The sequence below is a fragment of the Cetorhinus maximus genome, chromosome 10 (assembly GCF_964194155.1).
Source record: "Cetorhinus maximus chromosome 10, sCetMax3.hap1.1, whole genome shotgun sequence".
NCBI lineage: Eukaryota > Metazoa > Chordata > Chondrichthyes > Lamniformes > Cetorhinidae > Cetorhinus > Cetorhinus maximus.
In genome coordinates, this window is record NC_135888.1 from 47,486,972 (window position 1) to 47,510,379 (window position 23,408).

Genomic DNA, 23,408 nt, shown 5'->3' on the forward strand with positions numbered 1-23,408 from the left:
ACAGGGTTCAAACTGACCATGGCCAAACCCAACACCCTCAAACCCCACACTGAGTGTGTGACCGCAACCCCCTCCCCCGACTCACTCTGACTGCGACTCCCTCCCCCTCCCCCGAATCACTCTGACTGCGACCCCCTCCCGCTCCCCCAACTCACTCTGACTGCGACCCCCTCCCGTTCCCCCAACTCACTCTGACTGCGACCCCCTCCCCCTCCCCACTCTGACTGCGACCCCCTCCCGCTCCCCCGACTCACTCTGACTGCGACCCCCTCCCCCTCCCCCGACTCACTCTGATTGCGACCCCCTCCCCCGACTCACTCTGACTGCGACCCCCCTCCCCCTCCCCCGACTCACTCTGATTGCGACCCCCTCCCCCGACTCACTCTGACTGTGACCCCCTCCCCCGACTCACTCTGACTGCGACCCCCTCCCCCGACTCACTCTGACTGCGACCCCCTCCCCCGACTCACTCTGACTGCGACCCCCCTCCCCCGACTCACTCTGACTGCGACCCCCCTCTCCCGACTCACTCTGACTGCGACCCCCTCCCCCGACTCACTCTGACTGCGACCCCCTCCCCCGACTCACTCTGACTGCGACCCCCTCCCCCGACTCACTCTGACTGCGACCCCCTCCCCCGACTCACTCTGACTGCGACCCCCTCCCCCGACTCACTCTGACTGCGACCCCCTCCCCCGACTCACTCTGACTGCGACCCCCTCCCCCGACTCACTCTGACTGCGACCCCCCTCTCCCGACTCACTCTGACTGCGACCCCCCTCCCCCGACTCACTCTGACTGCGACCCCCTCCCCCGGCCTCACTCTGACTGCGACCCCCCTCCCCCGACTCACTCTGACTGCGACCCCCTCCCCCGACTCACTCTGACTGCGACCCCCTCCCCCGACTCACTGACTGCGACCCCCTCCCCCGACTCACTCTGACTGCGACCCCCCTCCTCCTCCCCCGACTCACTCTGACTGCGACCCCCTCCCCCTCCCCCGACTCACTCTGACTGCGACCCCCTCCCCCTCCCCCGACTCACCCTGACTGCGACCCCCTCCCCCAACTCACTCTGACTGCGACCCCCTCCCCCGACTCACTCTGACTGCGACCCCCCCTCCCCCTCCCCCGACTCACTCTGACTGTGACCCCCTCCCCCGACTCACTCTGACTGTGACCCCCTCCCTTCCCCCGACTCACTCTGACTGTGACCCCCTCCCCCTCCCCCTGACTCACTCTGACTGCGACCCCCTCCCCCTCCCTCTGACTCGCCGTGTGACTGTGAAGCTCCAAACCCCACAGACAGTACGCGGTGACTGTGAGTAACCAGCTGGCTGCAGTTTGGGACAGCTGGGGGATCTGTCTGTCTAAATTACATTCCAAAGGGGTCACTGACTCAAGCCTGTTTTTCATCAATCTCCTGCAGCACTTTCTGTTGGTGCAGACTGGGAGCTGGTGCAGACTCCACCTGCTTCATGCTCTCCCACAGTACAGCTTTAACTAGCTCCAATACCTTTATACTTCATGACCCGTGTCTCCAAACTTACCTGTAACACAATGACAGAGCCAGCCCCTCCCCGCCCTCTTGGCTACCCATCACTGCCTGCTCCTGTCTGCTACCGCTCGGGGGAGGGTGGGGTGGGGGGACAGGTGTCTGCAGTTGGTTTTCACCCACCAGTGTACCCCAAACGGCATCACACGAGAAGGGATGGCAAATGCCAATCGCCCCCCCCCATCTTCTGCGCTCCCTCACCCCTGCCTTCTGTGCTCTCACCCCACCCCCCGTCCCCCCACCTCGAGCAGGATGAACTCAACCTGTGCTGAGCACCAGTGACTGAAGCCTGTTAATACATGTTATTGATCATTAAAAAAATCATAATTATGTAAAATCTCCTGTTAAAAACACACACAAAACCATTTCTCCTTCATAACCAATGAAAAGCCACATCTTTGGAGTGGTTAGTTTTTGGATTGCCACAACCTGTTTTCCCAATGAAATTAAAAAGGGGGCTCAGGGCCCATTGTTCCACCCTCTCGAAGGCTGCAGCTGTCCACTCCTGCCTGCTCTCCTCCCTCAGTGACTTTTCCATCAGAGACTGTGGAGCTCGGGATTTGTGGATCCTGAGCACTGGTTACCAGTCCAGACCATCTTGTTGCATTGTGAAGTGGGGGCTGTTCTGGCTGTAGAACTGAGTGTACCAGCGGCGGTGCCGAGCAATAGCAGAGTCCTCCTTCACCAGCAGTGGCTTTGAGATATACTTCTTATTGTTCCAGATCATCACGTCCCGCTCAAACTGCAAGAGAAAGGATGTGTCGTTCACATACCAACTTCATCCACACTTCTCACTGTTTGGCAGAGTTATTGTGCCAATTAGGCAAATACAAGAAGTCATCCTATACCGGCAACATCATTACCAAGCTAACCAACCAAATTGTTATCTGCAGACCTGACTACAGGAACATAGGAACAGGAGAAGGCCATTTAGCCCATTGAGCCTGCTCCATCATTCAACACGATCATGGCTGTTTGAACACTTCAAAACTTTTACCCACACTATCCCCATAACCCTTTATGTTATTGTTAATCAGAAATCTATCAATCTGTACCTTAAACATACTCAATGACTGAGCTTCCACTGCTCTCTGGGCTAGAGAATTCCAAAGATTCACAACCCTCTGAGTAAAGAAATTTCTCCTCATCTCGGTCCTAAGTGGCTTCCCCCTTATTTTGAAATTGTGTCCCCTGGTGCTAGACTCCTCAACCAGGGGAAACATCTTACCCGCACCTACTCGGTCTATTCCTTTAAGTATTTTGTAGGCTTCAATGAGATCACCTCTTATTCTTTAAAACTCTAGAGAATACAGGCCTAGTTTCCCCAATCTCTCTTCAGAAGACAGTCCCGCCTTCCCCAGAACAAGTCTGGTGAATCTTCGTTGCACTCCCTCTATGGCAATAATATCCTTTCTGAGGTAAAGGGACCAAAACTGCACACAATACTCCAGGTGCGGTCTAACCAAGCTTCTATACAATTGAGGTAAGACTTCACTATTCCTGTACTCAAATCCTCTTGCAATAAAGGCTCACATTCCATTAGCCTCCCTAATTGCCTGCTGCACCTGCATGTTAGCTTTCAGTAACTTATTGACAAGGACACCCAGGTCCCTTTGTACATCTACATTTTCTAATCTCTTACCATTTAGGAAATACTCTACACATCTGTTCCTTCTACCAAAGTGGATAACCTCACATTTTTCCACATTATATCCCATCTGCCATGTTCTTACCCACTAAGTCTGTCCGCATCCTTCTGTAGTTGCTTTACATCTTCCTCACAAGCATTCCCGCCTAGCTTTGTATCATCCATGAACTTGGAAATATTACATTTGGTCCCCATCCAAATCATTGATATATATTGTGAACAGCTGGGGCCCAAGTGCTGATCCTTGTGGTACCTCACTAGTCACAGCCTGCCAACGCAAGAGTAACCTGGTTATTCCGACTCTGTTTTCTGTCTGTTAGCCAAACATTAATCTATGTCAGTATATTGTCTCCTATCCCATGTGCTTTTATTTTATTAATCAACCTCCTGTGGGGGACTTTATCAAAAGCCTTCTGAAAATCCAAGTATACTACGTCCATTGATTCTCCTTTATCAATTTTGTTAGTAACATCCTCGAAAGGTTCTTTTACAAGATTATTAATTAGCCCTTTTTCATTACATAACACTAGATCTAAAATAGCCTGTCCTCTAGTCGGCTGCTCAACATACTGCTCTAAAAAACTGTCCCTAACACACTCCAGAAACTCGTCTTCCACAGCATTAGCGCTCAATTGGTTTACCCAGTCTATATGCAGATTGAAGTCACCCATGATTACTGTATTGCCCATGCTACATGCTTCTCTCATCTCCTGATTAATAAGAATATAAGAAATAAGAGCAGGAGCAGGCAATTCAGCCCCTCGAGCCTGCCCCGCCATTCAATACGATCATGGCTGATCTCATTTCGGCCTCAACTCCAATTTCCCGCCCTCTCTGCATAACCTTTCAACCCGTTACTAATTAAAAATCTGTCTATCTCCTCCTTAAATTTATTCAGCGTCCCAGCATCCACTGCACTCTGAGGTAGTGAATTCCACAGATTCACGACCCTTGGAGAAAAGTAATTCCTCATCATCTCTGATTTAAATATACCATCCTTTAGCCTAAAACTATGGCCTCTTGTTCTAGGATGCCCCACAAGGGGAAACAATCTTCTCCACTGTCTATCCCCTTTAGCATCTTATACACCTCAATTAGATCTCCTTTCATCCTTCTAAACTCTAGCGAGTATAGGCCTAAACTGCTCAATCTCTCCTCATAGGACAAGCCCCGCATCTCTGGAATCAATCTAGTGAACGTCCTCTGAACCGCCTCCAATGCAACTACATCCTTCCTCAAGTAAGGGGACCAAACCTGTAAACAGTACCCCAGGTGCGGTCTCACCAATGCCTTTAGCAATAAATGCCAAAATTCCATTTGCCTTCCTTATTACCTGCTGTACCTGCATACTAGCTTTCAGCGATTCATGCACGAGGACACCCAGATCCCTCTGCATTGAAGCATTCTGAAACTTCTCTCCATTTAAATAATAAGTCGCCTTTTTATTCTCTCGACCAAAAAGGATAACCTCACACTTATCCATGTTAAACCCCATCTGGCCCATTCACCTAACCTGTCCATATCCATTTGTAAATTTCTTATTTCTTCATTGCAACTTACTTTCCTGCCTATTTTGGTGTCATCAGCAAGTTTAGCTATAGTGCCTTCTATCCCTGAATCCACGTCATTAACGTAGATTGCAAATAGTTGGGTCCCAAGGACCGAACCCTGTGGCACCCCACTAGTTACAGCTTGCCATCCAGAAAAAGACCCATTTATCTCAACTCTCTGCTTTCTGTTGGTTAGCCAATCCTCTATCCAAGCTAATATATTACTCCTAACTCCGTGTGATCTTATCTTGTGTATTATTCTTTTGTGCGGCACCTTACCAAAGGCCTTCTGGAAGTCCAGATATACCACATCTATAGGATCCCCATTATCCACTTTGCTTGTCACATCTTCAAAGAACTCTAGCAAATTAGTCAAACATGGTTTACACTTCATAAAACCATGCTGACTCTGATGGATTGCATTTTGACTTTCCAAATGCCCCATTACTACTTCCTTAATAATGGATTCCACCAATTTCCCAACGACAGACGTTAAACTAACTGGTGTATAGTTTTCTACTTCCTGCTTCCCCCCCTTTTTTTAATAAGAGCGTTATATTAGCATTTTTCCAATCCACTGGAACCTTTTCAGAATCCAGGGAATTTTGGATTATTATATCCAATGTATCCCCTATCTCCGCTGCCACTTCCTTTAAGACCCTGGGATGTAGGATCCTTTCTTACATGCTCCCAGTATTTCCTGGTTTATACTGTGCCCTACTGCTGAACTGTTTGGGGACCTATAGATTACTCCCACCAGGGACTTTTTCCCTTGCTATTTCTTATTTCTACCCAGACGGACTCTATGTCTTGCTCTCCTGTGCCTATATCATTCCTCACTATAGCACTGATCTCTTCCTTTACTAACAAAGCTACACCACCTCCTTTTCCTTCCTGCCTATCCTTCTGAAACACTGAGGATATTCAACTCCCAAACCTGTTCTCCCTGTAACCATGTCTCAGTAATCGCCACCAAATCATACCTATTTATCTCTATTTGCGCTGTTAACTCATTAGTTTTATTCCGAATGCTACGTGCATTCAGATACAAAGACTTTAAGTTTGCCCTATTGTCAATTTTCCCTACTCTTATATGATTCTTTGGTGCAGTATGGCGTTCACACACTCTGTCCCTTCCTTTTACTTTTTGGTAACAATCAGCCTCGTCACCAACCTGCACTCTTACCCTCTCCTTAAACTTTGATTTTTTATATTTCCATGCAAGTAAACCCTCCCCCCGAAATCCTTAACGCTGGCAACAGGTAGGCATCACAGCCTTCAGGACTCTCGATCCTGGCTACAGAGAACAGTATCTATTCCCCTAACTATACTATCCCCGATTACAACTACATTTCTCTTTTCTCCCCCCACTTGAATGGCTCCCTGTACCATGGTGCTATGGTCAGTTTGCTCATCCTCCCTACAGTCCCCGCTCTCGTCCACACAGGGAGCAAGGATCTCAAACCTGTTGGACAAGGGCAAGGGCTGAAGCTCCTGCAGTGCTGCTTCCTGGATCCCTCTACCTGCCTCACTCATAGTCACACCCTCCTGTCCCTGACCACTGGCCGAATTTAAGGTAGTTAATCTGAGGGGTGTGACTGTCTCCTGAAACACAGTGTCCAGGTAACTCTCCCCCTCCCTGATGTGTCACAGTGTCCAAAGCTCAGGCTCCAGCTCATCAACTCTGAGCCGGAGTTCCTCGAGCAACCAACATTTGCTCCAGATATGGTCACTAGGAAGCACAATGGGGTCCACCAGCTCCCACATCATGCAGCTACAACACATCGCCTGGACCTGCATCTCTATCTTATTTAATTAGTTTTTCAATTTCCTACTGGTCTTTAGTTTATCAATCTGTAAAATATTTCTCCTATCTGCCTTTATCTGAAAGCAAATTAGAATAGAGATTCAAAATACACTTTTTAAAATCAACTGGAACTCGGTCTCTCTGTTGAGTTGAAGCTGAAGTGTTAGGTCTCTGATCCTGGGCCCCAGGAGTCACCTTTAATCTGAAATCAACTTAGAATAGGTGGTTCAAACTAGCAGTTACTTACCAACCAATGAACTCACGGTTTTCCTGTGATGTCACGCTTTGTTTTTTTTCACTCGGCGACAGTGACTGCAGAGGACACTCTTCCCATGCCCCATACTAATACCACGCCCCACTGTTACTGTTACATTACTGTTTGGTGGCCGATAAACAACTCCAGCCAATGTCTGCTGCCCTTTGCTGTTTCTTAGCTCCACCCAAACAGATTCCACACAAAGTTCTTCTGATCTGAGATCCTCCCTTACTAATACATTGATCCCAGCCCTTATTATCAGCGCAAACCCACCTCCTTTCCCTTCTTGTCTGTCCTTCCTAAACATCGAATACCCTTGAATATTCAGTTCCCAGTCTTGGGCACCCTGCAGCCATATTTCCGTAATGGCAATTATATCACACCCATTTACCTCTATTTGTGCCTTTACATCATTTACCTTATTATGAATGCTGCACGCATTCAGGTAGACTGTCTTTGGCATCTTGCCTTTTAGGGTAACTTTATCATTCTGCATTCGAAGCATACTCAATGCTCTGCTTCGTTCTCCTGCCTCCTAGTCTCACTACTACTTCCTGTTACCAACTTTACTTTCTTCCAATTTGGGCCACTCCTCAGGTTCCCACCCCCCTCACAAGTTAGTTTAAACCCACCCCAACAGCACTCGCAAATCTCTCTGTGAGTATATTAGTCCCAGTCCTGTTAATATGTAACCCATCCAGCTTGTACAGGTCCCACCAGCCCCAGAACCAGTCCCAATGCCTCAGAAATATGATGCCCTCCTTCCTACATCAGTTCTCCAGCCTTGTATTTAATTGATCTATCCTCCTATTCCTATGCTCACAAGCACGTGGCACTGGGAGTAATCCTGAGATTACTGCTTGAGGTCCTGCTTTTTAATTTCCTTCCTAACTCCCTGAAATCTGCTTTCAGGACCTCATCCCTCTTCCAACCTATGTCATTGGTACCAATGTGGACCACGACTTCTGGTTGATTCCCCCGCCCCTTGGCTGAAGGATGTCCTGTAGCTGCCCCGTGACATCGTTGGCCCTGGCACCAGGGAGGCAACACGCCATCCCGGAGTCACATTTACTGCCGCAGAAACGCCTGTCTGATCCCCTGACTAAGGAATCCCCATCACTATTTCCCTTCCATTCTTCTTCCTCCCCCTCTGTACAGCTGAGCCGCCTGTGGTTCTACAGGCTTGGCTCTGGCTGCACTCCCGAGGAACCATCGCCCTCATCAGCATCCAAAATGGAAAATCGATTAGCAAGCAGGATAGACTCAGGGGCTCCTGCACTACCTGCCTGGCGGTCACCCATTCCCTCTCCGGCTGTACGCTCTGACCTGAGGTGTGCCAACCTCCCTAAACATGCTATCCACGTAGTCCTCTGCCTTGTGGATGCACAACAATGACTCCAGCCTCCACTCAAGATCTGAAACCCGGAACTCAAGCTTGTGCAGCTGTTGACATTTCCTACAGACGTGTTTGTCAGAGACACATGGTGCGTCCATGACTTCTCACATACCGCAGGATGTACACTCCACCTGCCATCCCTTAATTCTAAAAACTATTTAAAAAATAATAATTCTCAGCAAAGATTTATCCCAGTGAGAAAGAAAGACTCTTTGGGCGTCACTGGCTAACATTTATTGCCTATCCCTAATTGCCCTTGATCAGAGGGCATTTTTTTTAAAAAGAGAAAGAGTGAAACGCATAGCTGTGGATCTGGCCTGACCAGGTAAGGACAGCAGATTTCCTTACCTAAAGGACATTAGTGAACCAGGTGGGTTTTTACAACAATCGACAATGGTTTCATGGTCATCATTAAACTTTTAATTCCAGATATTTATTGAATTCAAATTCCACCATCTACCATTTGAACCCAGGTCCCCAGAGAATTACCCTATGTCTTTGGATTACCAGTCCAGTGACAATACCATTATGCCACTGCCTTCCCCTATGTTTTTATATTCCTAGCCAGCTTTTGGTCATACTCTAATTTCTCCCTCTTTTTTATTTTTTAAGTCAATCTTTGCTGGTTCTTAAAATCTATCCGATCTCCTGACCTGCCGCTAACCCTTACAGAATGGTACAGCATTTTTTTTCAATTTGATGCTATCCTCAACTTCCTTATTCAGTCACGGATGATGCATCCTTCTCAAAGAGTCTTTCTTTCTCACTGGGATAAATCTTTGCTGAGAATTATTATCTCCTTAAAAGTCTGCCACTGCATCTACACTGTTACCTTTTAACCTAGTTTCCCAGTTCACTTTCGCCAACTCTGTCTTCACAGTGTACAGAGGGCCAAATTGTGCATAACTTACTGGTTTTCTTTTAGTGCGTGACAAAGGAGTTTGGTGGGGATAAAGCAGTGAATGTGGTGTATTGGATTTCTGTAAGGTCTTCAATAAAATGGATATGTAATGTCTGTGGAGAGGAGCACAGTTCTGTTGAAGGGTCATGCGGACTCGAAACGTTAACTGTGCTCCTCTCCGCAGATGCTGCCAGACCTGCTGAGTTTTTCCAGGTATTTTTGTTTTTGTTTTGGATTTCCAACATCCGCAGTTTTTTACTTTTATCTATGGATATGTAATGTGTTGACCAATAGAAGCCAGAGGTACATTAGCCTGGGAGAACGTTCCCAGTCAGTTTCACAGGGAACTCTTCTCTTTATATATTTTATAAATGTTCTGGAGCTGGGAGTCACAAGCACAATGGCTAAATTTGAAAATGATACAAAGCTAATAAAGGGGGTAGACCAGGATAAACTATAGGAGAATTTGAATGTGCTTGTGAATTGGCCAATAGGTGGAAGATGAAATATAATGTAGTCAAAATAAGCAACCATTACTTAAATTTAAGTATTTAATGGGGTCCTGATTGACAATAAATCCAAGCGGCAATGAGTAAAATAACAAACCAGATGTTGGGATGGATTGAAAGGTCAATATTGTGTCGGGATAGCAAGGTAACCTTGTCACTTTATAAATCATTGGTGCAACTGTACCTAAAATACTGTGAACAACTTTGGTTGCTGCAGTATAAACAGGGTATTGCAGTAATTGAAAGGGTACAGCAGAGAACAACCAGAATTCATGAGGGGAAGAAGTGATTGGATTATGAGGAGGAATTATATAAACTGTGCATGATCCCACTGGAAGAGAAATGGTCGAGAGCATTGCTGTTTTTCAGATTATAAAGCGAGACAATAATGTAGACCATGACAAGCTATTCATCTTACACAATTGAAACAAAGGACATGGACTGAGCTCGAAAGGGGTTAAATTTAAAAGTAATCTGTGGAAAGGTTATTTCAATAAGTAATTGGTCAATCTGTGGAAGAGGCTTTGTAGGGAGATGGTGGAAACAGTTCATATTGATTAATTCGGATGCAACTTAGATCAATCTCTTTCAGAAAATAACATTTTAGATAAAGCATATGAGTCATTTGAGACTTGGTGCGCTGACTATAACGAGCTTGGCAGGAAAAGTAGACTTTTTATGGTTCCCAAAGCTCTCCATCCCATTGGAGATTTCCTCACCTCGTGTCAAACAAAGGCTGTGTGGTATGAAAAAGCCACGGTATCTGACCAGTCGTGTACAAAGACAAATAAGATGGAAACAGAAATGTTTCTATAAATTAAAGGCATCCAAAATCAGCTAAACATATAGGTGAACATAAGGAACAGCCAAAGAAAACAAAGGTTGCTATAAGATGAGCTAAAGGCTGAAGGAAAAGATAACAAACAATTCAGCTTTTTCAGTTATGTGAAGAGTTAGAGATCTGTTAAAGACGTTCAAAGGCAGATTCCAAAAGGATTCTCTGGGTATGGCGGGAATACTAAATGAGTAGTTTGCATTGCCCTTCACTCTTGAAAGTAGATTGTTAAAAATTGAATTCTTTTAATAATAAAACTGGTAATGTTAAATATGATGAATATACTGTTTTAGCTAAAAAGAACTTGAAAATAGATAGAGTAGCTGGGTGAGTGATATCTACCAGAGGGTCCTCAGGGAATTGGGACATGTGTGTATGAACTCCAGTCTGTATTTTTAATAGCTGACAAACTCTGGAATGGTTACCATAGACTGAAAGAAGGCTAATGTAATTGCTATCTTTAAAAATAGGTGACAAGATGGACCTGGGTAACTATAGGCCCATTAGTTTGACGTCAGTAATAGGAGAGATGTGTAAGAGTAAACTAAAAGCAAAATATTGCAATGCTGAAAATCTGATAAAAAAAAAGTGCTGGAAAAACTCAGCAGCATCTGTGGAGAGAAAAACAGAGTAAATGTTTCGAGTCCAATAAGGATCTTCTTCAGAACTGATGCTTGAGAGAATCATTAGGGTTGCAATATATGATTGTTTGAATAGAAGGGGACATATTAGGGAGACCTAACATTGCTTCATAAAAAAGGTCATTCTTACAGATCTGGTTGTAATTTTTGAAGAAGTCATGAAAATGGTGGATAAGGTAAACCAGTGGACATTATCTACAAAGACTTCCAAAAAGTTTTTAATAAGTTTCCTGTGCAAGAGGCTTCTCAACACTTATCCCACCCTTCAGGAAAAAGCATTAAAGAAGGTTGAGAAAGAAAGATCTGGTTATCTAATGCATAGATTACAAAAGGTATGTGAGCAATGCTGTGAAGTGATAACTGGGGTGAATAAGGCACCAGGGGCATTCATAGGACAGTTGATTACAAGATTAGGCATATTATTTTGTCCTTGTGCAGGACCTTGGTCAGGCCTCACTTGTGTCTAGTATTGGCTTCCTGATATAGTTGGTGTCAGGAGGATATAATAATTCTCATAACATTATTGTAATTTATTGTAAAATAGAGTAATAGTGACATGTGTCTGTGTCTCTGTGTGTGTAAGACTTAATTGAATTAGATAAAAGCAAAAAACTGCGGATGCTGGAAATCCAAAACAAAAACAAAAATACCTGGAGAAACTCAGCAGGTCTGGCAACATCTGCGGAGAGGAACACAGTTAACGTTTCAAGTCCGGATGACCCTTCAACAGAACTAAGTAAAAATAGAAGAGAGGTGAAATATAAGCTGGTTTAAGGGGATGGGGTGGGACAGGTAGAGCTGGATAAAGGGCCAGTGATAGGTGGAGATACCAAAAGATGTCACAGACAAAAGGACAAAGAGGTGTTGAAGGTGGTGATATTATCTAAGGAATGTGCTAATTAAGGGTATAAAGCAGGACAAGCAAGGTACAGATAGCCCTAGTGGGGGTGGGGTGAAGGAATCAAAAAAGGCTGAAAGGTAGAAATAAAACAATGGATGGAAATACATTTAAAAATAATGGAAATAGGTGGGAAAAGAAAAATCTATATAAATTATTGGAAAGGAAAGGGGGTGGGGATGGAGGAGAGAGTTCATGATCTAAAATTGTTGAACTCAATATTCAGACCGGAAGGCTGTAAAGTGCCTAGTCGGAAGATGAGGTGCTGTTCCTCCAGTGAAGCTTAACGCAAAATTGGAAGCAAAATTAATAAATTTTTCCAGGTCCAGACAAGAGCATGAAGCAGCACCGAAGTAATCATCAATGTACCGAAGAAAGAGTTGTGGGAGGGGGCTGGAGTCTGGACCTGGAAAAATTTATTAATTTTGCTTCCAATTTCCACCCCTCCATCATTTTCACATGGTCCATCTCTGACACTTCCCTTCCCTTCCTTGACCTCTCTGTCTCAATTTCTGGTGATAGACTGTCCACCAATATCCATTACAAGCCTACCGACTCCCACAGCTACCTCGACTACAGCTCCTCACACCCCGCTTCCTGTAAGGACTCCATCCCATTCTCTCAGTTCCTTCGCCTCCGTCGCATCTGTCCTGATGATGCCACTTTCAAAAACAGTTCCTCTGACATGTCCTCCTTCTTCCTTAACTGAGGTTTTCCACCCACGGTGGTTGACAGGGCCCTCAACCGTGCCCGGCCCATCTCCCGCGCATCCGCCCTCATACCTTCCTCTCCCTCCCAGAAACATGATAGGGTCCCCCTTGTCCTCACTTATCACCCCACCAGCCTCTGCATTCAAAGGATCATCCTCCACCATTTCTGCCAACTCCAGCATGATGCCACCACCAAACACATCTTCCCTTCATCCCCCCGGCGGCATTTTGCAGGGTTCGTTCCCTCCGGCACACCCTGGTCCACTCCTCCATCACCCCCTACACCTCAACCCCCTCCCACGGCACCTTCCCATGCAACTGCAGAAGGTGCAACACCTGCCCCTTTACTTCCCCTCTCCTCACCATCCAAGGGCCCAAACACTCCTTTCAAGTGAAGCAGCATTTCACTTGCACTTCCCTCAATTTAGTCTACTGCATTCGTTGCTCCCAATACGGCTTTCCTCTACATTGGAGAGACCAAACGCAGACTGGGTGACCGCTTAGCGGAACACCTTCGGTATGTCCGCAAGCATCACCCAGACCTCCCTGTCGCTTGCCATTTCAACACTCCGCCCTGCTCTCATGCCCACATGTCCGTCCTTGGCCTGCTGCATTGTTCCTGTGAAGCTCAACGCAAACTGGAGGAACAGCACCTCATCTTCCGACTAGGCACTTTACAGCCTTCCGGACTGAATATTGAGTTCAACAATTTTAGATCATGAACTCTCTCCTCCATCCCCGCCCCCTTTCCTTTCCAATAATTTATATAGATTTTTCTTTTCCCACCTATTTCCATTATTTTTAAATCCATCCATTGTTTTATCTCTACCTTTTAGCCTTTTTTGATTCCTTCACCCCACCCCACCCCCACTAGGGCTATCTGTACCTTGCTTGTCCTGCTTTCTACCCTTAATTAGCGCATTCCTTAGATAATATCACCACCTTCAACACCTCTTTGTCCTTTTGTCTGTGACATCTTCTGACTATCTCCACCTATCACTGTCCCTTTATCCAGCTCTACTTGTCCCACTCCCCCTTAAACCAGCTTATATTTCATCTCTCTTCTATTTTTACTTAGTTCTGTTGGAGGGTCATTTGGACTCGAAACGTTAACTATGTTCCTCTCCGCAGATGCTGCCAGACCTGCTGAGTTTTTCCAGGTATTTTTGTTGTTGTTAATTGAATTAGAGGCAGCTAGTGGGTGCTTTGATGTAAGAGGAGAAGTTAAGTTTGAAATGTTAATTAGGTGAACATGGGGAAGTTTAGAAACATAGGTGGCAGGGGAACATTTACATTCTTAAATAAACCAGACTTGATTGTTTTCAAAAGAGAGGTGAAATGTGTCACCTAGCCAGGTGAACCATAGAACCATAGAAAAGTTACAGCACAGAAGGAGGCCATTTGGCCCATCTTGTCCATGCCAGCCCAAGGACACCCAGGTGCCCTTTCTAATCCCACCTTCCTGCACCCGGCCCATAGCCCTGCATCTTACAGCACTTAAGGTGCAGATCCAGGTACTTTTTAAAAGAGTTTAGAGTTTCCGCCTCTACCACCAACTTGGGCAGCGAATTCCAGACACCCACTAACCTCTAGGTAAAAAAGTTCTTCCTCATGTCCCCCCTACACCTTCTGCCACTTATCTTGAATCTATGTCCCTGGTTCTAGAATTCTCCACCAAGGGAAACAATTTTATCCTGTCCAATCTATCTATTCCCCATATAATTTTGTACACTTCAATCAAGTCACCTCTCACCCTTCTTTGTTCTTAGGAAAATAACCGCAACCTATCCAATCTCTCCTCATAGCTACACTTTTCTAACCCTGGCAACATTCTTGTAAACCTCCTCTGCACTCTCTCCAGAGCTATTACATCCTTCCTGTAATGTGGTGACCAGAACTGCACACAATACTCCAGTTGTGGCCTCACTAATGTTTTATACAATTCCAACATTATTTCCTTACTTTTATATTCTATACCTCTGCCAATGAAGGAGAGCATTCCATATGCCTTCTTTACAACCTTGTCTACTTGAACTGCTGCCTTCAGGGACCTGTGTACTTGTACGCCAAGATCTCTCATTTCATCTACCCCTCTTAGTATATTCCCATTTATTGTGTAATCCCTGCAACTGTTTGACCTCCCTAAATGTATGACCTCACACTTCTCTATGTTAAAATCCATCTGCCACTTTACCACCCACTCCACCAACCCATCTATATTGTTTTGGAGATTATGACTATCCTCTGCATTATCCACTACTCGGCCAATCTTTGTGTCATCTGCAAATTTCTCAATCGTGCCCCTCACGTTCACGTCCAAATCGTTAATATATAACACAAACAGCAAGGGTTCCAACACCGAGCCCTGTGGAATGCCACTTGAGACAACTTTCCATTCGCATGTGAAGTTTAGAAACAGTGTGTTTATTTTTCCCAAAGATTACTGGTAAAGCTTAGTGCTATGAGAGGTTTTTATTATCAGGGAAATAAAGTCCAAAGACAGTGAAACAATGGGTATTTGCATTCAAAGAGGAAGACATGTATAAAGGAGTGAAGGCTGTGCGTAAGAGTAGGCATTTTAAGATCTTACAAGTGCGAAAAGCCTTCAGCATTTATGCCTCAAGCTGCTGTTTTCAAAGGACTGAAGTTAATAAAACTCACTTTGAATTTGACTTGTTCAGGGTTATCATGTTTCTTTGTCTGGGCATTTTAAAATCTATGTATCTTACTGTTGCCTTAACGAAAGTGTAACTGGGAGTCAGATTGATTAGGGGATTTGGAAGTTATCATAGTAGTAATTTATAGATCTATGTATGTATTTAAAATCATTTCTCTTATTAATAAATGTTTAATCTAGTTTTATAAAAACCTACAAGACTTGATGGTCTTATTACTACTGAATTTAAGGCACGCATCTCGAAATGTATACAAATTGAAAATTAGTTGTGACAGTTGTTTCAAGTTTCCCTCTGGGATTTGAACAGCTCAGCATTTACCATCGACTGTGTCATAACAGTGGGTGATATTGAGGTTATGGAAAGGGGAGGGCCACTAGATTAATTCCATGTATAAAGAATCTTAGTTATCAAAATTGGTTAAAAGAATTAGAACTCTAACTTTAGAGAAGTGTGATTTGATTGAAGTTTACAATAGGTTGAAGGGAAGAGATTGTGTTTCAGTTAAATAGTTTGGGGGGGGGGCGGGGTTTTCACAATCTGAAGTTGTGTAAAGTCAGATTTCAGTTTGATGTCAGGAGATGATTCCTTTCTCAGAGAATCGGAAACCTCTGGAACAGACTGCCTTCTTGGATTGTTGGATGCAGATTCACTGAATTCCTGCAAGCAAGAGCTGGCCTTGTTTCAGGCTGGGGCAGAGATCAGCTCTTTCAAAGGCAGGTTCTTGAGGGAATTCAGGGCCAGAGGGTCTCCTGGTCTGGTTCTGATCACCTAGGTGGCCTGGACTGGAAAGGATATTCCCAATTTCTTTTTTCACCAAATTTTCCTGGAGTTCTTATCTGGTTTTTTTTGGCTGTCCCAGGATATGACACAGATTAGGTTACAGTGGACAGTGTAGCTATTGAGATTCAAGAGATATTACAATTGTGTGACACAGGCTAAGGGTCTTTGCATGGAATCATAGTCCATATGCTCCTGTACCTGGGGCTGGTGCAGACTCATTGGTAGACATTGACTGCAATGATTAGTCAACGACTCTATTATCATCAACTCCAAGGATGGCAGGAGTTAAACAAGGTGGACCATGGTCTATTTTCAACCAGTAATTCCCATCTTCCTGATGATCATTTATTTTGCTAGAACTAAACAATCCCCCCTCGGCCAGTCGCCCTCCCCCAATCCCCCCTCGGCCAGTCGCCCTCCCCCAATCCCCCCTCGGCCAGTCGCCCTCCCCCAATCCCCCCTCGGCCAGTCGCCCTCCCCCAATCCCCCCTCGGCCAGTCGCCCTCCCCCAATCCCCCCTCGGCCAGTCGCCCTCCCCCAATCCCCCCTCGGCCAGTCGCCCTCCCCCAATCCCCCCTCGGCCAGTCGCCCTCCCCCAATCCCCCCTCGGCCAGTCGCCCTCCCCCAATCCCCCCTCGGCCAGTCGCCCTCCCCCAATCCCCCCTCGGCCAGTCGCCCTCCCCCAATCCCCCCTCGGCCAGTCGCCCTCCCCCAATCCCCCCTCGGCCAGTCGCCCTCCCCCAATCCCCCCTCGGCCAGTCGCCCTCCCCCAATCCCCCCTCGGCCAGTCGCCCTCCCCCAATCCCCCCTCGGCCAGTCGCCCTCCCCCAATCCCCCCTCGGCCAGTCGCCCTCCCCCAATCCCCCCTCGGCCAGTCGCCCTCCCCCAATCCCCCCTCGGCCAGTCGCCCTCCCCCAATCCCCCCTCGGCCAGTCGCCCTCCCCCAATCCCCCCTCGGCCAGTCGCCCTCCCCCAATCCCCCCTCGGCCAGTCGCCCTCCCCCAATCCCCCCTCGGCCAGTCGCCCTCCCCCAATCCCCCCTCGGCCAGTCGCCCTCCCCCAATCCCCCCTCGGCCAGTCTCCTCCCCCAAACCCCCCTCGGCCAATCGCCCTCCCCCAATCCCCCCTCGCCCTCCCCCAATCCCCCCTCAGCCAGTCGCCCTCCCCCAGTCCCCCTTCACCACCACCATTGTACCCAATTACCCGCCATTCAAAATCAACTCAACTGTCTCTTGTACTCTCAGGCTTTCCCCAGAGGATATTCCACCACCATCCTCTCAAGCAGCAACAGAGGCCTGGTCCAGGTTCCTGGAGGCTTCCCACCAGCAGAGACTCAAGGACAGGCAATGTCCACAGAACAATCAAATCATAATTAAACTGGGAGAATGTGCTGCCACTCACTGGGCAGCCCCAGTAGCGGCCGCCGGCCCCGACCCCGACCGGGCAGCCCTGGGAGCGGCCGCCTTCACTCACCGCAAGCACTTCTTCAATACTGCACTCAAACATCAGTCTGGATTATGTGCTCAAGTCTCAGGAACGGGACTTTAACCTATGACCTTCTGGATCAATGCTTTTCCACTTGCCCTTAGTATAAAAACCCCTCTCAGCATCCCCACCTCTCCCCCATCCCCTCCATACACGCTCTAACCAAGTACATATTGATGGTCTCTGTGGCAACACTCACCTGAATACACTCTGCCTTCATGATGAACTTGGGGATGATGGTGGGAATGCTGGCCTGGTAATAGATGCAATGGGTGACGCGCTGCAGCAGAGGCTCCACGGGTGTCACACAATGCAGGATGACCCCACGACCCAGAAACGAGTGGTTGAACAACATGTAGACGATGCCAGGGCCAACCTTCAATAAGACAGAGACAGAGCATGAACAGGGGAGGGGAGGGGCGTTGAAACAAGATCCAGGACTGTGGGGTGACAACAGAGGCTGGGGTTGTGGTGGAAGCAGAAGACAACAGAGTGCTGGGGCAGGTAGAGATTGTTGTAGGGGTTTGATATTGTTCGGTAGGTCTTAATGAAGTCTTCGTAGTCGTAAGTAGGTTAACTGTATGTATTAGCTACAAGAAGTATGTACATATATACAGTAAATAGCTGTTTCCATGCTTGCTTGTGCATAAGGTTCTGACCAACACCAAAATAACCCCCAGGTGTGGGTCATGTGCTCTCTTACACCATTGTGTGGACAGTGCTGTACTACGTTAACCCTATACGCATCAGAGTCTTATACCACGCCTCCCCCAAGTCTTTATCCAATGTATTTCAAGTTATTCTAGTTTAGCCCATGTGTTTACATTATTACTACCCCATCCCCCCTTCAAGTCTCTGAATTCATAGATTTAGGCAGTTTGGAGACCCTATAACCAACCCTTCCATGTCTTGCTTGCACTACTCTCAGAGGAATGGTAGGCTCTGTCACTGCAGGTAAACTCTGTTGATTTGGAAGTTGTTCTGGCATCTGGGTATCTTTTATCCTCTTTTTCCATTCCTTAGTATTGAACCGCTCTTTGTTGATTTGGCAGTTGTAGTGATAGGTGGCTGTTGCTCATAGATGGCTAAGTCTTCATAGTCTTAAGTCTTTGTAGTCTTAACTCTATGTATTTATTAACCACAAGAACTATGTACATGTATGCAGTAAAGTGTTCAAGCTAGGAGCTGTCTCCATACTTTCTTGGGCACGCAGCTGTGTCCAACATTAGACTGACCCGTAGGGGTGGGTCATTTGTTCTCTTACATCACTATGTGGGCGGTACTGTACTCAGTCCCACGTTAACCCTATATGTGCCAGACCCTTAAAGTACAGAGATCGTTAAAAAAGCATTTGGGAAACTCAACACAAATAGAAAATACTGCAAATACTGGAAAACCGAAATAAAACAGAAAATACTGGAAATAAACACTAGGTCAGACAGCATCTGTGGAGAAACAGAGGTAACATTTCAGGTCGATGACCTTTCATCTAAACTAATAAACCTCTGATTTGATGAAAGGTCATCGCCCTGAAATGTTAACTCTGTTTCTGCTTGACCTGTTGAGTATTTCCTGCATTTTCTGTGTTTTTTTAATGGTATCCTTGGCCTTATTAACAGAGTTAAAAAGAAAAGATTGGTTGGGTGTGAGTGAGAGCTTATAAAGTTTTAATGGGGGTGGAATGGGAGCAGGTCAGTCTTTAAAAGCCTCGAAGGAGCATGCATGCTTTACTTAAAGTTAAAATAGGCATTTTATTTTTGATCCATCTCGGGCCAGGTTTCTCAGAGATGAGAAGTGCAGATCATGAAGGGGTAATTGTATTTAGAACATTACTTGTAGGTCAGAAGGAGCAGGAACATTTCCTTCAGGCCCAAGTATTCTAGCTTCCCTCCCCCAGTCAACATGTGTGTGAGAATGAGAGAGAGAGAGGACACTGCAGATACATACACAAGGGAGCCAGTGTGCATCTGAGAGTTTTAAAAAAAAAAATAAAGAACAACATTGCATTTATTTAGCACCTCAGGAAGTCCAAAACACTTTCCAGCCAATAAAGTACTTTAAAGTCACTGTTGTAATATAGAAAATGTGGCAGCCAATTTGTTCACAGCAAGCTCATGCAAACAACAAAAAGATAAACAGGCACTGGTGCTGGTTGAGGGATAAATGTTGGCCAGCAGAATGAGGAGACCTCTCTTCCTCTTTGATAGAGTACCGTAGGATGTTTCATGTCCACTTGACAGGACAGATGGGGCCTTGGTTTAATGTCACATTTGAAAGACGACATCCCAGACAGTGCAGCACTCCATCAGTCCTGCACTAGATCTTGAGCTCAAGTGCTGGAGTGGGATTTGAACCCGCAACCTTCTGACTCCAAGGCAAGAGTGCTACCCACTCAGCCAGAGGTGACAATCATCAGATAAGTAGATCACCAAGAGGTGATAATGGGTGATCATTTACTGTGCCCTGTATCCCAGTGTGTAGTGAGTGAGAGAATGTGTGTGTTTATCTGAGAGGGCTTTGCTCGAGCATATTCAGAGACAGGTCTGCTCTTTGTGGATTTGCAGTTTCTCAGGTCAGTTCCTACCTGCCTGGCAACGACATGGACATCCAGGAGGGAGAAGTGTCGGCCGAGGATGTAGAAAGTGTGGTTCACCTGCATGCGTGAGCAGTGCTTGTTGGGCTCTGGTTCTGGGTTCCACTCCACCTAGTGATAAACAGCAGCACTTTCAGGAAAGGCAATCACCGGCCTCCCCATGATCGAATCCTCACACACTTGAGGTGACCTCCATCTGGACTCCAAATCTTTGCAAAGTCAGACTGATGCTAAACCTTCAGTGATTGAGTAATCCCCCTGCTCCCCAACCCCTTCATGTGGTTGCTAGCTCTTTGATAAAGCTAACCAAATAGTCACAGTCCCCCACTCTTGCCCCATAGCCCTGTACATCTTTCCCTTTAAAGTATTTATCCAATTCCCTCATGAAAGTTGTTCAATATGCTTTCACCATCCTTTCAGGTAGTACATTCCAGATCCTAACAACTCGCTGTGGAAAAAAATTCTCATTTCCCTCCTTAGAATTTTTGCCACTTATCATAACTCTGTCCCCTCTGGTTCGTAATCATCAGTGGAAACAGTTGCTCTCCATCTGTTCTACCAAAACCTTCCATAATCTTAAACACCTCCCATCAAATCTCCCCTGAACCTTCTCTGCTTCAAGAACAAGCTTTTGTACTCTCTCCATATAACTGAAGCCCTGCACGTTGGTACCATTCTAGTCAATCAATCATGACTTACTTGCTAATGTGCAGAGCACAGGATTGAACACAGTACCTCAGCTGAGGCCTAACCAGTGATCTGTAAAAGTTTAATGTTGTTGGGCAAGCCCTCCCCTTTAAACAGGTTCATAAAATTAATGACAGTAATAGGTCTGACCATTCCCTCCATGTCTTTTCCATTCCTTCTTGTGGGTATCGCTGGCTCGGCCAGCATTTATTGCCCATCTCTAATTGCCCTCAAGGTGGCTGTGGTGAGCCACCTCCTTGAACCTCTGCAGTTCATTTATTATAAAAACTTTAACCCTAAACACCAGAGAACTGCACATTAGCCTCATGTCTGACATTTAACATTCATTTAACAATGAATACTGTTATTGCACCCCGCCCTCCCCCCGCCCCACACCCCACATCCATCCCACCCGGTCTCGAAGGTGGCATAAGGTCCTTTTCTAATGAAGAAAAAGTTTTATGACCACCCAGTTACCTTACCCGATTGTCAGGTACGGCATACTATTAATTCTTATTTTTTCCCAAGCCATTGCTTAGTTGTAAACAGCCTTTGATAAACGTTCTTTATAGCAACCTTTTGCCTTTGATATCGTAGCAGTTTCTGGCTCTCACTACACCCTCTGTTTTGATAAAAAGACAGGCTTTGACACAATTTAAAACAGTTCTGTCCACATTACTTTTCTTTCTAACTAACACAGAACACTAGTGTAAAGGTATACTGATATCCTTACAAACAGGACTCCCTTTGTGCCAGTGAATGTTCCTCTTCCCTGGTGCCCCAGGGCTGTGGTTCATCAACATACGAACACAGGAGGTGAAGTGACCCAACACAGCCCCAGTACAACCAGCACCATGTCCAAGCTTCTACATTTAATGTTTACTCAATTGTTCAGTTGCAGCATCCGCTTTCACACAAGCTCAGAGCTTGATTCCAACAAAGTGGAGGTGATTTTTTTTAAACTTGTTTTTGGGATGTGGGCTTCGCTGGCTGGGCCAGCATTTATTGCCCATCCCTAATTGCCCTTGAGAAGGTGGTGGTGAGCTGCCTTCTTGAACCGCTGCAGGCTCTGTGGTGTAGGTATACCCACAGTGCTGTTAGGGAGGGAGTTGCAGGATTTTGACCCAGGGACATGGAGGAAAGTAGACACATTCAACAAAAGGGTCACTTCTCATCCCCTCAGGAAACCACTGCTGGGCTTCAACAGGCCTCTCCTGCTCTCTCCCTCCTTGACAAATCCCAGTCAGAGACCCAGTTTGCCACCAGTCTGAGGAATATTAGCCAGGAATCCCACTGGACACTTCATCATTCCCCATGAACCTGATCCCAATAAAAAGCTCAAGGAACAGATACCCCATCCCCACCCTCACCATGTTTGTTATGTTTTACTTTGAGAGCACTAACCCTTGTTCTGCAATTAATACATTCTACCATCTGACCTTCATGCCACTATTAGCACCTGCCTCAGTCTTTAACACCACTATTACCACTCCCTTTGTCTTGTTCCATGACATCTTTGTCAAATCTCTCCTGAGCTCCTACCCATCCCTGGCCTTCAATTTTGCTCCACTCCCTCCCTTCAACAGTATTAAACCCATCACATTTCTATAATAATATAAAAGCAAAAAACTGCGGATGCTGGAAATCCAAAACAAAAATAAAATTACCTGGAAAAACTCAGCAGGTCTGGCAGCATCTGCGGAGAGGAACACAGTTAACCTTTCGAGTCCGTATGACTCTTCAACAGAACTAAGTAGAAATAGAAAAGAGGGGAAATATAAGCTGGTTTAGGGGCGGGGGGGGGGGTGGGACAGGTAGAGCTGGATAGAGGGCCAGTGATAGGTGGAGATAGCCAAAAGATATCATAGACAAAAGGTCAAAGAGGTGTTGAAGGTGGTGATATTATCTAAGGAATGTGCTAATTAAGGGTAGAAAGCAGGACAAGCAAGGTACAGATAGCCCGAGTGGGGGTGGGGTGAAGGGAAGGGATCGAAATAGGCTAAAAGGTAGAGATAAAACAATGGATGTAAATACATTTAAAAATAATGGAAATAGGTGGGAAAAGAAAAATCTATATAAATTATTGGGAAAAAAAGGGGGGGAATCGGAAAGGGGGTGGGGATGGAGGAGAGAGTTCATGTTCTAAAATTGTTGAACTCAGCCATCACATTTCTACCTCTCTTCAGACTCTGGGGAAGAGCCACACGAACTCGAAACATTAACTCTGTTTCTCTCTCCACAGATGCTACCAGACCTCAGCTTTTTCGGCGTTTTAAATTTTTATTCCCCTTCCCCACTCCCCTTACCTTCCAGTTGTGCTGTGCAAAGTTCCAGAGCCTGGCCCTGGTGTATCGGAGATCAGAACCACTCAACATGCTGGGAGTGTGGAGGTGGGACAGGTGGGCGATGTCAGCCGCATTCTCCGGAATTTCCTGTTACAGAAACACAACCATTAATCGATAGAGATGCACACACTCCAG

General features: G+C 46.1%; 1 protein-coding gene across 2 annotated transcripts in view; it reads right to left on the reverse strand.

Annotated features, from left to right (window-relative positions):
* Positions 1 to 1,267: 1,267 nt before the first annotated feature.
* The window catches only part of LOC144685227 (cholesterol 7-desaturase nvd), a 78,310-nt gene continuing 56,169 nt past the window's right edge, over positions 1,268 to 23,408 (reverse strand). The window contains exons 4-7 of one of the 2 annotated variants that reach the window (XM_078549658.1): positions 23,235 to 23,360; positions 20,233 to 20,352; positions 17,848 to 18,024; positions 1,268 to 2,296 (exon numbers count right to left, since the gene is read on the reverse strand). In XM_078549658.1, the coding sequence (XP_078405784.1) occupies positions 2,135 to 2,296; positions 17,848 to 18,024; positions 20,233 to 20,352; positions 23,235 to 23,360 (585 nt within the window). In that variant the 3' untranslated portion in view covers positions 1,268 to 2,134. The remainder of the gene's footprint in view (positions 2,297 to 17,847; positions 18,025 to 20,232; positions 20,353 to 23,234; positions 23,361 to 23,408) is intronic. The other variant, XM_078549659.1, reaches the window with a different exon arrangement.